Source organism: Haliotis rufescens, unplaced genomic scaffold, assembly GCF_023055435.1.
Source record: "Haliotis rufescens isolate VD_foot unplaced genomic scaffold, xgHalRufe1.0.p SCAF_3, whole genome shotgun sequence".
NCBI classification, from domain to species: Eukaryota; Metazoa; Mollusca; class Gastropoda; order Lepetellida; family Haliotidae; genus Haliotis; species Haliotis rufescens.
Genome location: NW_025964001.1, coordinates 4,194,060 through 4,209,167, shown reverse-complemented (window position 1 = coordinate 4,209,167; position 15,108 = coordinate 4,194,060). Strand labels below are relative to the sequence as shown.

General features: G+C 40.4%; 1 protein-coding gene across 2 annotated transcripts in view; it reads left to right on the top strand.

Annotated features, from left to right (window-relative positions):
• The window catches only part of LOC124131851 (tyrosine-protein phosphatase non-receptor type 21-like), a 38,967-nt gene that overhangs the window by 18,312 nt on the left and 5,547 nt on the right, over positions 1 to 15,108 (top strand). The window contains exons 4-13 of one of the 2 annotated variants that reach the window (XM_046495347.2): positions 380 to 456; positions 1,972 to 2,130; positions 3,042 to 3,130; positions 3,926 to 4,007; positions 5,542 to 5,624; positions 6,844 to 6,900; positions 8,784 to 8,829; positions 10,895 to 10,946; positions 12,218 to 13,752; positions 14,435 to 14,560. In XM_046495347.2, the coding sequence (XP_046351303.2) occupies positions 380 to 456; positions 1,972 to 2,130; positions 3,042 to 3,130; positions 3,926 to 4,007; positions 5,542 to 5,624; positions 6,844 to 6,900; positions 8,784 to 8,829; positions 10,895 to 10,946; positions 12,218 to 13,752; positions 14,435 to 14,560 (2,306 nt within the window). The remainder of the gene's footprint in view (positions 1 to 379; positions 457 to 1,971; positions 2,131 to 3,041; positions 3,131 to 3,925; positions 4,008 to 5,541; positions 5,625 to 6,843; positions 6,901 to 8,783; positions 8,830 to 10,894; positions 10,947 to 12,217; positions 13,753 to 14,434; positions 14,561 to 15,108) is intronic. The other variant, XM_046495348.2, reaches the window with a different exon arrangement.

Sequence of the window (15,108 nt, the reverse complement as noted above, 5' to 3'; positions counted from 1 at the left end):
CGTAATAAATTTTATTCTGAATGAATACTTCAGGTATATTTGAAGTTTGTTTGATCCCAACTTAAGAGTTCTATTGATAGGCGAGATTAGATCAATGTGAATCATATATTACACATGTTACAAGTGGCAGTATTTGTCTGCAGCTTTAAGTGTGGACTTGTGTCACTTATGTTGCTGATATTTATCACCGGTATTTCATCAAGGTTTGGTGTTAACGGTATATTTATCAATAGGCTATTCATGAAGGTTAGTGTTTATGGAAAGGGTTTGTTCTGAGATGTGAGCAGAAATATGTGAAGGTAAACATACAAATTTTTAAGACGTTTGCTGTCAGCAATGTGTAATTTTAGGTTTTGCATGAGTTCTTTTTTATTTTCAGCTGAATATGGAGACTATGATTATGAACGTCATACAGTGGATTTCTTCAAAGACAACAAGATCCAGCTGTTTCCGAAGGTGTGTTCCTCCATGCCTGTGTCGGCACCCCTATCAGATAGGTGTAGAATGAGTGCTTGTATTGTGGTTGTGACACTCTTTATTTGTGTCCACTGACTCACTAATAACTGGAATAAGTTAAGAAAATCGGTTCACACACATGTCAAGCATGTGTCATACAGATGGAAACATAGATGTTTATGTAAGATTGAGCTAGCCAACATGTTTAAGGTTTGAAGAGATGGTTGTGTAGCCAAGTGGTAAAGGTGTTTGCTTGTCAGTAAGGGTGAAACGATACACCGATATTCCGATGCATCGCGATACTTGACCCACAGTACGATATATGATAAACGTGGGCCCATTTATCGATACGCCACGATACGGAACGCAAATCTCAAGTACAGCCTTTCCACGCTATTGTGTCTTTCAATAAACAGCTAACTTGGTTATAGCGCGGTAACGCATGGCTCCCCAAAACGTACTTACATTTTTAATAAGCTCAGGTTTTACACTGACAGATGTTACTCCCCATCTCAAAAAACATTATCAGCTGATCACCGCAAGTACATAACAACGGAAATACCAGTCAGCAAAACCGAACTGAAGTACGCAATTCAATGCCATCATTACACTATCTTGTTATTAAAACGTGTTCATTGTATATCTGGACATGTGTTTGTATATTTTATTAATTTTATTCAAAATTTCATTTAATATTGTTTTCATTAAGTTAGGTGAAATCGTGTGTGAAGAGATACAGCAACCACGGTCAGATTACCGCTTTTGACGCATTGAAACGAACTTTAGTTGCCAAAGAATGGATACATACATTAAAAATTACATACTTTGACTCGTTAAAAGTCATATTCGTGGCAATTTGGCTAATATATTTCAACATAACATTTTCGCAATTGAAATACCTGTCGCGGGGAAGTCCCTACGGTGACTGGTGAAATTGTTCCATACGTAAAAATATCCTGCAACAGCAATCACCAGTACCAAAATGCTACGCTTGTGGTTTTTATAATTTTAAATACATATAGAGTAAAAGCTGCAACTAAAGTAACACAATATTGGAATATATTATTCCTGATAAAACAATAATTTCAGATACAATTTCTTCGACCATTGCATACAAATTCTTTGAAGTTGTATCACTGGTGAAGTACATTAATTATTTTCTGGTGTTTGAACTTTGAATTGTTTTGAAGGAAAGTTAGAGAAAGTTCCACTTTGAAGCTTAACAACTTCAATAGTCTTGTTATTATAAAATAATGTTGACTGTTCCAAAATCATGAAAGGTTCAATCTTGACATGCTTTAAGTCTTGTTTTTGTATCATTGTGTATTGAGATACGTATCGTATCGTGACCAGAATATCGAGATGTGTATCATATCGTGACCTTCCTGTATCGTTGCAGCCTTACTTGTCAGACTGAATACCTGAGTTTGATTCCTTACAAGGCATCAACTGTGTGAAGCCTATTCTTGGTGCTTCAACCTTGTATCTCCAAAACATGTTTTTTCTCTGCCACAGACAATGACAAAGAACGAACAGACCCTCCTGGAGCTGCTGATGGAGGCCCTGAACATGCATTCTAGTCTCCAGGGTTACCACCCACTGAAGGCCGAGATACAGTACGTAAAGGAGGTGCAGCTCATGGACGGTTACGGAATGGAATACTACACTGCTAAAGTAAGTCAGGGTGATACGAGTCTCGTACCCTCTTACCACAAACAACTGCCTCCGTGGTCCAGTGGTAGAGCATACGCCCGGAGAACGGAAGGTCGGGGGTTCGATCCTCGGCAACGTCATACCAGAAGACCTTATCAGATGGTATTTGTTATGACCCTGCCTCGCTTGGAATTAAGGACTTGACGGCTCGGAGTCAGTGTGCTCTGTCTGAGTAGGGTATTCATGTTAAAACTGTGGCATGGTATCTCAGTGTGCTAGCACTATAAAATTGGCATTAGTCTGGACTAGTACACGCAGACGCGCTCTCGCACACGCACACATGCACATTGCTATATAAGTGCAACAATCTTACCTAATAACAAAATATATTGTTTTCTTAATGACTGTTCTGTTAAGAACCCTTCCCCCCCAGCTGAGAGAGCTTTGGTTGAGGTGTGTGTAGGGTATGTGATATGATGTCTGTCTCAGTATATCTCATCCTACCTTGTCACATACTCTTGAGTAGCCTGGTAGTAAAAGCATTCACTCATCACACCACAGGCCTTGGTTTGATTCCACATATTGGTGCAATGTGTGATGGCCATTTCCACTGGAATATTGCATAAACCCTACCCTACTCACTCATGTACAAAGATCTGGATGGCCAGTCATCATCTTGTTAAACAATCTTCTACAAATCACCGGATTGTCATGTCACAATTAACCATGCTCTCATTTTGAGTTACCTTATTGAGTGCTCTGTCCAAAACAAGATAGATAATCAATATTTCACCCAAATTAAGACTTGGTAACTTGTAAACGTGAAATGATAAATGTGCTACATGATTGTATCAACAAGGTAAAAAAGGGGGATGTACAGGTGTCGGGGTGTGCCTTCAGCTCACTGGTAACATCTTGTGTGGTTATTGCAGGATGACCGGGGGAAGGAGTTGTACCTGGGCTCGTCTGTGACAGGTATCTTTGCCCGCTACCTTGATGGACAGGCTCCTATCTTCTTCAGGTGAGGTCCTACGTGTTCTGTACTCTCCTGTCTACAATTGTATTTTGCCCAATGGGGATTCCAGGTTAGAATTGATCCCCAGCAACCCATGCTGGTCGTAAGAGACAACCAAATGGATCCGGTGGTCGGGCTTGGTGTGCGTTGTTCACAATATGAATCACTGGATAGTCCAGACTTGATTATAGGCTGCGTCTTATTGCTGGAATATTGCTGGGTGTGGCGTTGGACAACCAAGAAACAAACAATTGTGTTTTGTAACTGATGAAGGGACTGCACTTAGGATTTGGGTTCATGGCTGTTGGGATTCTAGGACAGAATAGCTTCCTTGAATACCATGCTTGCCTTAAGACTTTCAGGTGATGGTGTGCCCCAGTTGCTGATAGGTTCAATATAAGACTTGGTTTAATTCCTAATGAGGGTCAATATTGTGAAGTCCATTGTTAGTGTCATCAACCCTGATGTAGCTGCATTGCTGTTAATATCAATGTGAACCAGTTAATACCAATGTGAACCAGTTAATACCAATGTGAACCAGTTAATACCAATGTGAACCAGCCAATGTGAACCAGTTAATATCAATGTGAACCAGTTAATACCAATGTGAACCCGTCAATATCAATGTGAACCAGTTAATACCAATGTGAACCAGTTCATACCCATGTGAACCAGTTATTTGTAAACGACAACAAACCAGACATACTGCATTTCTCGGAATGGGATGAGCATCAGTGTCCAGGGGAGACAACTCTCCAAGAGTGTTGGTAACCGTGAAGGTAATCGCTGTCTTATTTACAGGTGGGGAGAAATAGCCAAGTTGTCACAGAACAAGAAGATGATAGGAATTGACACTTCCAAGAGTTCAGGCCAATACCAGATGGTGAGTTGTCCAAAGCTTTAGTAATCAGTAGGGGTGATAGGACATTTTGATTTTTGTACATGAAGGTAAGATAATGTAATATAACAATGTACTTATATTCTCGTTGTCTTTAAGGATTATATAAATATTTGAAGGTATTTAGGGGCAGTGGGATAGCCTAGTGGTTAAAGCGTTCGCTCATCACGCCGAAGACACAGGTTTGAATGCCCACATGAGTACATTGTGTAAAGCCAATTTCTGGTGTTCCCCGATGTGAAATTGCTGGAATATTTCTAAATGCAGCGTAAATCCTCAATCACTCAGTTGAAAGTATTTAATAGTTCATTTCACTCTGTTCTGCCATGTGTTGCCGTATCTGAGTTCGACTATTACACTTCCTTAAATCAAACAGTGCGTGTTCGAGCACCACTGACGACACACTTCCTGACAAAATTTATAATCGTTCACTTGAGTGTTTAAATAATTCAGTGCTCTGTTAATTCCATGAATTGATTATGTAGGTATAAATAATTGACAATCAAATGTCCATTTGTGAAAGATGATTGACTGTTAAACAAAAGAGTCACAGATGTGTTTTAAGTGTGATTAATGGAGGAACATTTAAAACATTTTAAAAAAGTAATCATACTGGTCATTGATTATGACCCCTCCCCATAAGATTGATTTTATGACTTACAAGCAAAGGAAACTGTAAAGGTTTCATTTGTTTCAGTAAAAAATGTAAATGTTCTGATTTTTTCTAAGTGTGGATGTCTGAAATATTGGATTCAGGTCAATTGAATGTGAATATTTAAAACAAATATGTCAGTGTAATGATGGACTGTATATGCTTTTAATATTTTGGTTATGTCGTAATATCTTACTCTGTAAACCTTATTCAGCACTGACTGAAAGCCCCTCTAGGTATATAATCAGAGCTCCAGATAAGCTTTTGGTGTTGTGGGTATTTTACTCATGCATTTTAAAATCATTGGGTATCAGTAATTCTATCTGGGTATTCAAATTTCTGTTACCCACTAGTTTTTACACATGTGGGTATTTAAGTTAAACATTTAAAAACACTATTCATCTAGTCCCTGCAAACTGGTGTCGTGTGGGTTCGAGAGCTTTATAGGACTCAAAAATACCACGATACTTCCACATGAAAGTGTGATGGCAAATGATCATGATGTAACTGTCATCGTGGAGTTTGGCAAGGTTGACGGAATGCCTGTTTATAATTTCAAAATAATTTGCTGATTTGCTAATCAAATACGCAGGGTTATTTCGCAATATTTTGATGATACACACAAGTTTTATTTTTGTAGCAAATCTGTAATGTTTGTTGCGTATTTGATACGCTTGGATTTTTTTTTTACTGCATATTTCTGCATTTCTGATGCATATTTTACGCAGATACGCAGCTTATCTGGAGCTCTGATAATGTTCCAGGTATATGTGGTATGAATTGTGTGTATTCTTGTGGCTTTCTTAACAGTGTTTACTGTTCAGGTTTCCGTGAATCACCACAGTTTCATGAATGTTGTTTTTGCAGGAGGACTCGGACAATGCCAAGTATTTCTCGCGTATGGCACAGCTGCAGCTCAAGTTCTACAAGTCAAGCAAGAGCAACCTCAAGTAAGTGGGGAAGGGAGATAATCCATAATCTAACAAAGTAACATTCATCTTCATGATTAAAAACTGCATTGTTACCATGGCAACTAATTTTGTGAATGTGTCGCATGCTGACTTTGAGTATGTTTGACTATTAACAGCAAATTATCGTTAACAAGTCTTGTGTTTTCCTTCAGTACTGTAATAGGCATGTGTGACAGTGGTAGATGAAGCATGGTGAAAATGGTTCTCATATTAAGTCCTCTTATGGAACAGGTGCAGATTAAGCATGGAGACGTATTCTGTCTTCTTTGTACAGTCGTCTTGTAGAACAAGGGTAGGAATTAGCAGCACAGCAAAGATGTATGATATATTCAACATGAACAGATAGTGAAACTTTGATGAAGTCGTTGCTTTGTTTTTCGTACAAAATGTTTCTATGGTTACCCAGGAACCTAGAAACAGTTAAGACATCCCTGAAATATCATTGTCTGTACAAGTGACTTAGAGAAGAGTAACATTACTTGTTGAAATATCCTTTTCCAAATTATTTGATCAGATATGTTACAAATACCTCCAGTTACGGAGATACAGAGCTTGATTGTGTTTTCTGTATGCATATTGTATTGGTGCAAGTCTTGTGCATGTAGATAGCTCCAGATGCACTCTCTCTGTTGGGAACATGATGCGATTCACAATTGGTTAAAAACAATATTTTTAGTTCCCAGGTCAAATCAGCAACTCATCCTCACATAAAACTGAAGTAATAAAGTCACATCCCTTGGGTTGCACAAGTCTATTTCTCTCAGAGTGTGCAATCTAAGGGTCATAACTTTATTCTAATTTCATGATAAAAAATCAATTGTTACTTATGCAGGAGTTTGAATGATAGGGAAGGCCTGGGCACATAGAAGGGTAATTTACTGTATTCACTTAAGAAAAGGCAGTGGAAGGCGCTTATTAAAACCGTTCTGAAACGTTATACATTATCACATACTGTTTCTGGTGTTCACTTTCAGAAAAAAATGTGAACATTCAATATGGTGAATACGGTAATAGAATGAGATCACAATCAGAATGAGTGGTGTCATAGGATTCACTGAGGGGTGTCTAATTCAAAGATGACCCCAGAATATTTGATAAACAGCGAGGAACTAGACACACTACTGACAGTACTCGCAGCAAGGAGTGTGCATCTTCCATTCATCTGAGCATCTTGTCCTGCATGTTGTATTTGTTTCAGTGGCAGCCTGACTGATCTTCATCTCGCTAGTAACGAACATGAAGCAGCGATTCAACCGTAAGCTATAGATGGATATTGTAGATGTGGTCAACATGCTATATACTAACTCAGTATTCTGTGTACATTCTCATCACTTTAATGGCAGTGCATGATAAGGAGATCTGTTAAAGCTCATTTAATGTAGTGTGATGATGTGAACAATTATATCCTGGTGTATAACATGTGTATACCATGTTTGAATGTTACAGTATTTCCTCTTATGTATGTATATCTGATAATGTGTCACCTCATTTTTAAAATGAAAAAATAATGTTCATGAATGTGCTTAGGTACTGCTATAGCAAGGCACAATAGCAAGAAGAGGTTGTTGTGGAATCATCTTGACTTTGCTTGAGCATGCCCTTTTAGTTTCTGTACCTGGAGACTTACCTTTTGATTATGAGCGATTTTCATGTCTCGACTCAGTGATGCGTCTTTCCGAGGCAACAGCGTTAACTGACTATAAAAGTCCAGTTTCCACCCTTGCCAAACTAAACTGGAAATCTGGACTATGCATAGTCCAATCAAAATCGCGTAATGAACTTGACATCCGGTTTGTAAACAACATGGATTTCAATGTGCAGATTTGGGTTGACTGCAGGATTTGCAAAGCATGTTGACCGCCAACGGGGCGTCAACCGATATTTTTCAAATCTTTTCATGCTTTTGATTAAGGTGCTGGGAAAGACCCATTTTATTACAATATAGGTCTTGATTATTGATCAGATCGTCTTGACTGGGCACCACCATTTTGTTTGAAGCAAATGCAAGAAATGTGAGAGATGGAATCTGATTGGTCGGGGAACATAGAAGGGACATAAATCGTAATAGCCACTGGAATCTGATTGGTTGGGGGACATAGAAGGGACATAATTCGTAATAGCCACTGTTGGCGTAACGATCAAGCCCAGAAACTCCAGCCTAGTTCGGCAAGGGTGGAAACTTGGCTTTTATAGTCAGTAAACTCCCTTGCCTCAGGAAGATGTCAGTGATGATGAGATGGCATAAGTTGGTGCTTTCTACATTCATAGCCTTCATTGCATTACATTGTCAAAATGCTGTGAAGAACACTTCATTCATGCACTCAATGATACCGCTAGCTGATAATCATGTATGTTATCCTCTTCCCGAGGCTTTGGCTTCAAACAAAATGATCGATAATCAAGATCTATATTGTAACAAAACGTGTCTTACCCGGCAAAGTGCATCAAATCACTTGAGCTCCTTGATTAAAAACATGAAAAGATTTACAAAATATCTGTCAACGCCCTGTTGTCTGTACACATGCTTTGCAAATCCTGCAGTTGACCGAAATCTGCACGTTGAAATCCATGTTGTTTATGAACCGGATGTCTAGTTCGTTACACAAATTTCATTGGACTATGCCTAGATCAGTCAAAATGTTACTCCATAGTTCCAGCCTGGTTCGACAAGGGTGGAATTGGACTTGTATAGTACGTTCATACCCTTGCCTCGGGAATATGGTATATTATTCATGGTAACAAAGTTGAACAGCTGAAATACTTTGCTTTCAGGTGGTCAACTGGCATCATAATTGTAACTTTGCATGCAGCAATATACTAATACCACTATTCATGACACAGTGATGACTGGACTTACCTTTCTACTTCCTAGTAAACCATGGAGACACCAGGGTAGCCTAGAGATTGAAGTGTCTGCTAGTCACGCCTACGACCTGAGTTCCGTTCCCACATTAGTGTCATTTGTATGTTATTATTGGGTACCATTCTGTGAAGTTGCTGCAAGTCTGAGGCCTGCATCACTTCGGGCTGTCCTCCAACAGTAAGCTGACACAGCGTAATATGACTGGAATACTGTTAAAAGTGGCGTTAACCCATCTCACTCATTAAACGTGACTAATGTGTTCTCCTGTATTCCAGGGATGTCCAGCAGGTCATGCTGCCTCAGTCCGACTCCCAGGAACTGGTAGGTTGCACCCGACAAGGGTTGTGTCATGTGTCATATGGCGTGTGTATCACTACTGTTTACAGTGCCTGGTGGGTTAAAGTGTTTACTTGTCATATCGTACGTGAAGATCCGGGTTAGAATAGGTCTTCAGCAACTTGTGCTTGCCATAAAAAGGTGACAATGCTTGTCATTAGAATCGGTGGTCAGGCTCGCTGACTTCGTTGATGCATGTCATCATATTCAAGTTGTGTAGATGGATACTGATGATGTCAATCACTGGATTGTCTGGTCCAGACTTGATTTTTTACAGCCTGCCTTCATATAGCCGGATTATTGCTGAGTGCGGTGTTAAACAACAAACAAACAAACAAACAAACACCTGTCACATTGATGATGTGATGGCTCAGGGATCAGAGCACAAAGCAAGCTTAGCGTTTTGACATCGTAACTTCCATATTACATAGGCTTACATTAGTCGAAGTGCTATGATTGCTTTGTGGAACGGGTTTGATTTACCACATGGTTCAATCTGTGAAGTCCATTTCTATTGGCCACTACTGTGATATTGCTCGAAATATTGCTAAGACTGGTGTAAAGCTATCAACATGCTGGATGTTAATGTAATGTATTCTATTTTCAAAGTTATTACAAGACTTGTAAGAGTGGTTTCTGAGAACAAACTTACTTCTTACACTTCCTCTCTCACACCAAAAGTTGAAAAATGTTGATGTTATAATTTCTATCATGTGAGGTTACACAATATACAGCTTTTCCATTGGACGAAACATCGGCCACATGACTGAAGTTCATTGTGTATGAACGACACATTTTGACTGTACTCGTGAAATGATGTAAATGACTACTTTCACTACATTCACCCCTGGGAATTCCCAAGCATGAATTCCCTAGCACCATACTCACTCACTCACTCACTCACTCACTCACTACAGCGATCTATGAATTTACCTTAGTTTCTATTTGACACATTTTTCAATGATAGGCCAATTGAGAAATGATGACCAGCCTAACACTTGTAATCGATACAGGTTCAGTAACAACTTTGGAATTCTCTCCTTCATGTTTAGCGTGTCAGCCATTTTGACGTTTTGCACTTGATGTAAATGTATTACGACACGACTTGCTTGGGTAGTTCTTAACAGACCTTTCTCATCTAATAATGATAATATTCGAATACATTTGTTGTAATAAAACTACAAAAGATGTCACTGTTAGCATACATACCCTCATGTCACCTCTCCTTTTGGGGAACTATTTCATTCTGTGATACAGTGGGTTGTTGTATGGCTGTCAATGTAAATAAGAAGTCACACGTACTTAATATAATTGTGTATAGAGCAAGGTCTACGTCCTTCGAGGTGAAAAATAGTGATATAAAAATTATACGAATTGACTTTCACTTTGTGTGAGTTCATTGGTGTCTAAGCGATTGTGCTAAGAAAGTGTTATCCAAAATATAACATCGGTTAGTGTTTAGTTCATTGGAGTATGAACCTTCATAGAGAGAGCCAAACATTGTATGAATGTCATCACAAGCTCCGACGTTCATACAGTTTGTCCCTCAATCTATGAAGGTTCATACTCCAATGAACTAAACACTAACCAATGTTATATTTTGGATAACACTTTCTTAGCACAATCGCCAGCACACAAAGTCAGCGATCTAACCCACTCAGCCACCGAGGCTTCCACAAAATGAAAGTCTGACAGCTGGTAGTCTAGATCACGCACTTTGAGTACCCCTCTGACAAGTGTAAATTGGCAAGGCTCCCAGGACCGAAAGCTATGAATACACAATGCCATTTAGAAACGAATCGAAACGGGACTCATCACAAAAAAAGTACGAGAATCTGTACTTTACTAAGAAAGTGTTATCCCAAATATAACATTGGTTACATTTGACCACTTTCTAAATGGCATTGTGTATTCATAGCTAAACACTAAGTGAAAGTAAATTATAATTGATCTTTAAACCATTTTCAACATTTTGATGAGACTGTAAAGTTATGTAACACTGCATTATAAATTAGTGTATTTTCACTTTGTTTCTGTTCTGTTTCTCCAGACAAACTCACAGACGTCCCTGGTGTACCTACAAGAACAAAGGTACTCCCAAGGTAAGATCGTATTTCTGTGTCGACCACATATTTCTGTGGCGACCACGTATTTCTGTGTCGACCACGTATTTCTGTGGCGACCACGTATTTCTGTGGCAACCACGTATTTCTGTGTCGACCACATATTTCTGTGTCAACCACGTATTTCTGTGTCGACCACGTATTTCTGTGTCGACCACGTATTTCTGTGGCAACCACATATTTTTGTGTCGACCACTGTTTCTGTGTCGACCACTGTTTCTGTGTCGACCACGTATTTCTGTGGCGACCCCGTATTTCTGTGGCAACCACGTATTTCTGTGGCAACCACATATTTTTGTGTCGACCACTGTTTCTGTGTCGACCACTGTTTCTGTGTCGACCACGTATTTCTGTGGCGACCCCGTATTTCTGTGGCAACCACATATTTTTGTGTCGACCACATATTTCTGTGTCGACCACGTATTTCTGTGTCGACCAGCCATAAAATGATGGTGTAGGTGACAACCATGTATTGGTGCTGGGGCGGTCGGGTAGCCTAGTGGTTTAAGCGTTCGCTCGTCATGCTGAAGACCCGGGTTCGATTCCTGACATGGGTACAATGTATGAAGCCCATTTCTGGTGTCCCCCACCGCGATATTGCTGGGATATTGCTAAAAGCGGCGTAAAACCATACTCACTCACTCACTCACTGTATTGGTGCTGGTGTAGAAATAGGTCACTATCTCCCATCCAGCTTGTCCTGAGGAACTTGGTTCAGAAGTCTACTGAGGTAACACTACTACTAGTGATCCTTAAGATTGAGTAGGCATTGAAATAACTGTGTCTTTTCTGTCCTGTATCGTGGTCAACAGTAATTGGTAATCCTAACCACACAAGTCTTGCTTGCAAATATAATGTTATGTGATCTATCAAGTAGTTTGGTTACTTGGTATGCTAATATATTATTGACAGTGACTCTGTTACTCAGCTGTCATCAGCTGTAATCAGCTGTATTGACTATGTGGTTGGTTATGTTATCTTAACAAAGCATCGGTTAAGATTTCCAGTACAGGACCACGTTCCCCAAAGCAATCTTATTGCTACAATTGCCATAAATCTGTGTTCATGTTACCTCTAATATCGCTTTTTGCAATGGGGCCCAGTTTCTTTAACCGTGATATTTTTCTACTCTTCCCACTCTTTAATGCGGGATAGGTATACAAATGTAAAAAACATTTAGATTTTACATATATTTTATTGTTTTTGAAGCTGTTGACAGATTCACTGACTCAATATCATCTTTTTGACAGAGTTTCAGCAACAACAGCAGCAGCATCAACAACAGCAGCAACATCAGCATCAATCCCAGCAGCAGCTGACATCAGCAGCAATGATGACTGAAGATTACTACAACAACTCTCAGCAGAGTCTTGACAAATCCATGCCCGACGTCCAGCAGACGCCAAGAGCTGAGAGTGACCCTGGCATCCATGGTGGCATGTATGGTGGTCAGCAGACGCCGATGCAACCAGCAGTGCAGACACCGGTGCCCCAAAATAATCCGAGATCGGCCATGTTGCCAGCTTACAGACCGGCTCCTACATACGAGGCTGTCATGAGACATCGTGTTACTCATCAACAGCAGCAACAGCAACAACAGCAACATCAGCAGCAACAGCCTGATGTGAGTGGTCAGACTCTGGGGAACTCTCAAATCTACACCCATCCCGAGGGTGTGGCTTACAGCCAGCCAGAGATCAGACAGCATGTGTCATCGTACCCCAGTGAGACGCAGTATGTTAATGCTGCAGCAATCAGAAACTACAGCCATTCAATCTATGCAAACGTTTTCCATGACGGACACAATTATTACGCTTACAGATCGGCAGAGAGAGGTAACAACCTTGCTGTCCACCCAACTTACAGTTCCCCAGAACTAAACACACAAGGACTGCCTGAACAGTATGCAGACAACCTGATGAGTGAATCTCTCGCCTACCAATACCGTCCTCCTCCTCCCTACCCACGAGCCAGCAGTAGCACTCCAGACCTGGCTGTGCAGACAGGCATCACTTCAGCCAATCAGGCTCCGGATCTCCTACCCCAGCAGAACTCTGGGAAAAGTACTCTCGCTGCTCAGTCACGATTAGATAAAAGTGTTGACAACCTGTCTGAAGTTGTTCCTGTGGCCAAGGATGTTGGAAGAGTGATTCAGATTGAGCAAGACAAAGAGGACACTTCGAGTGAAAATTCTTATGCTACGTTTCATGCCAAAGAGAGCGACAGCTCAGACAATGAGAGTATTAAGCGGGAGAGGGCAGGGTCAGAGAAGTCGAAGATTCAGGTCTGTTTAGTGGCACCAAAGGAAGCCCCTCCGCCTTCCAAATCCAAGGAGGTAGCAACTCTGAGAGAAAGTTTCCGACGGATGATGATTGCGAGATCGGGATCAATGAACAGTGGTAAGCAGAAGCCAGTGATCCATGTCACATCTAATGGCGGGAAGGACACTGAGGTGAAATCCACAAACATAGAAAGTAGTCTTCCACGAGTAGAGGAGCAGACGGACAAAAGTGTTCAGCAGACGTCACCTGTTGAGCAGCAGACATCAGCTGACTCCCAGCTTGGCCTGAGGCCTCCCCCTCCTTATATAGCTCCCAGAGAGACTGGTAAAGGGCAGTCGGACAATGTTTCCAAGAAGAGTGACAGTGATGCTGAAAGTATCCAGTGTCTGGACATGACCAAGGTCAGTGAGGAGGCTGGCCATAAGGTCACAGAGTCCTTGGACTCCACCAACTCCCAGCAGGACAACGATGACGGGTCGGACAGCGATATCGGCTCTGTTGATGTAAGACTTCCACTTAGTTTCTTGGTGTCATGTTTCATATTATCTTGACAGGAATTATTTTGCATACAAGGTTGTAGATTTTAAACACTTAAAGTAGTTCTTTTACTTTTGGCCAGGTCACACCAAAAAAAACATTCCATGGTGAATGATCATACTCATCATGATCATTAAATAAAATTATATTGATGGTTTTAGTACCAGAATACTGAAAAAATGTATCAAAAACATGCCTTGTTATAGATCACTTTGACCGCCTCCGTGGTCTAGTGGTAGAACTTCCACCCGGAGAGAGGAAGGTCCGGGGTTTGATTCTTAGCCGCATCATGCCAAAAGACGCAAAAATATGGTACTTGTTGTTACCCTGCCTGGCGCTCTGCATTAAGGGGCTAAAACAAGAACTGGTCGGCTCAGAGTCAGTATACTGTGTCTGAGAGGGGTATTCATGTTCAACTGCGTCATGGTATCTAAGTGTGCTAGCACTATAAAATCAGCATTTGTCCGGACTAGTATTAGCAGCCACACACACACACGCACACACATGCATGCACGTCACTATATAAGTGCAATAATCTGGATGTGATGTTAAAACCTCATTTCACCTCACCTATAGATCACTTCACCATATAAAGGCTTTTGTTTATGACCAGATGTATCAGTCGTGGTATTTGTTGACTTTCCCCAGGATGCTACAGTGAAGAGGGTTAACATGGGGCCTCTCAAGGTTGCAGCAATGAATGGCCTAAGTCTGTCAAGACCAATGGTGCTGGCTCTCATGAACGATGAAAGCAGAGCTCCTAAAGACGAGAGGGTATGTACAAGGGACAATCACAAACCTTTCTATAGGACAAGTATACAATCTCTTAGAAGCAAATGAAAGTAGTTCATTGCAGACTGACCTTTTGAATGATACGATACATTTAATGTTGGTGATGTATGCCATTGGCTTGTGAATATACTTGTAATCTCTTTAGGTATCTCTGAGGCAAATAATTAACTACAATTAGTACAAGACTCTTTATTTGTAGGTACAAGCTTTCATATGTTCTGTCATATGTTCAACCTGGATTCAATAATGTAACAAGCAGTGCATTAAGTTGTTATTGGTTCCCCATCCTCCCCAGCAATATATCCTTATATCCCCCCAGTGATATATCCTTATGTCCCCCCAGTAATATATCCTTATGTCCTCCCAGCAATATATCCTTATATATCCTCCCAGTAATATATCCTTTTATCCTCCCAGCAATATGTCTTTATATCCTACCAGCAATATATTCTTTTATCCTCCCAGCAATATATCTTTGTATCCTCCCAGCAATATATCTTTGTATCCTCCCAGCAATATATCTTTATATC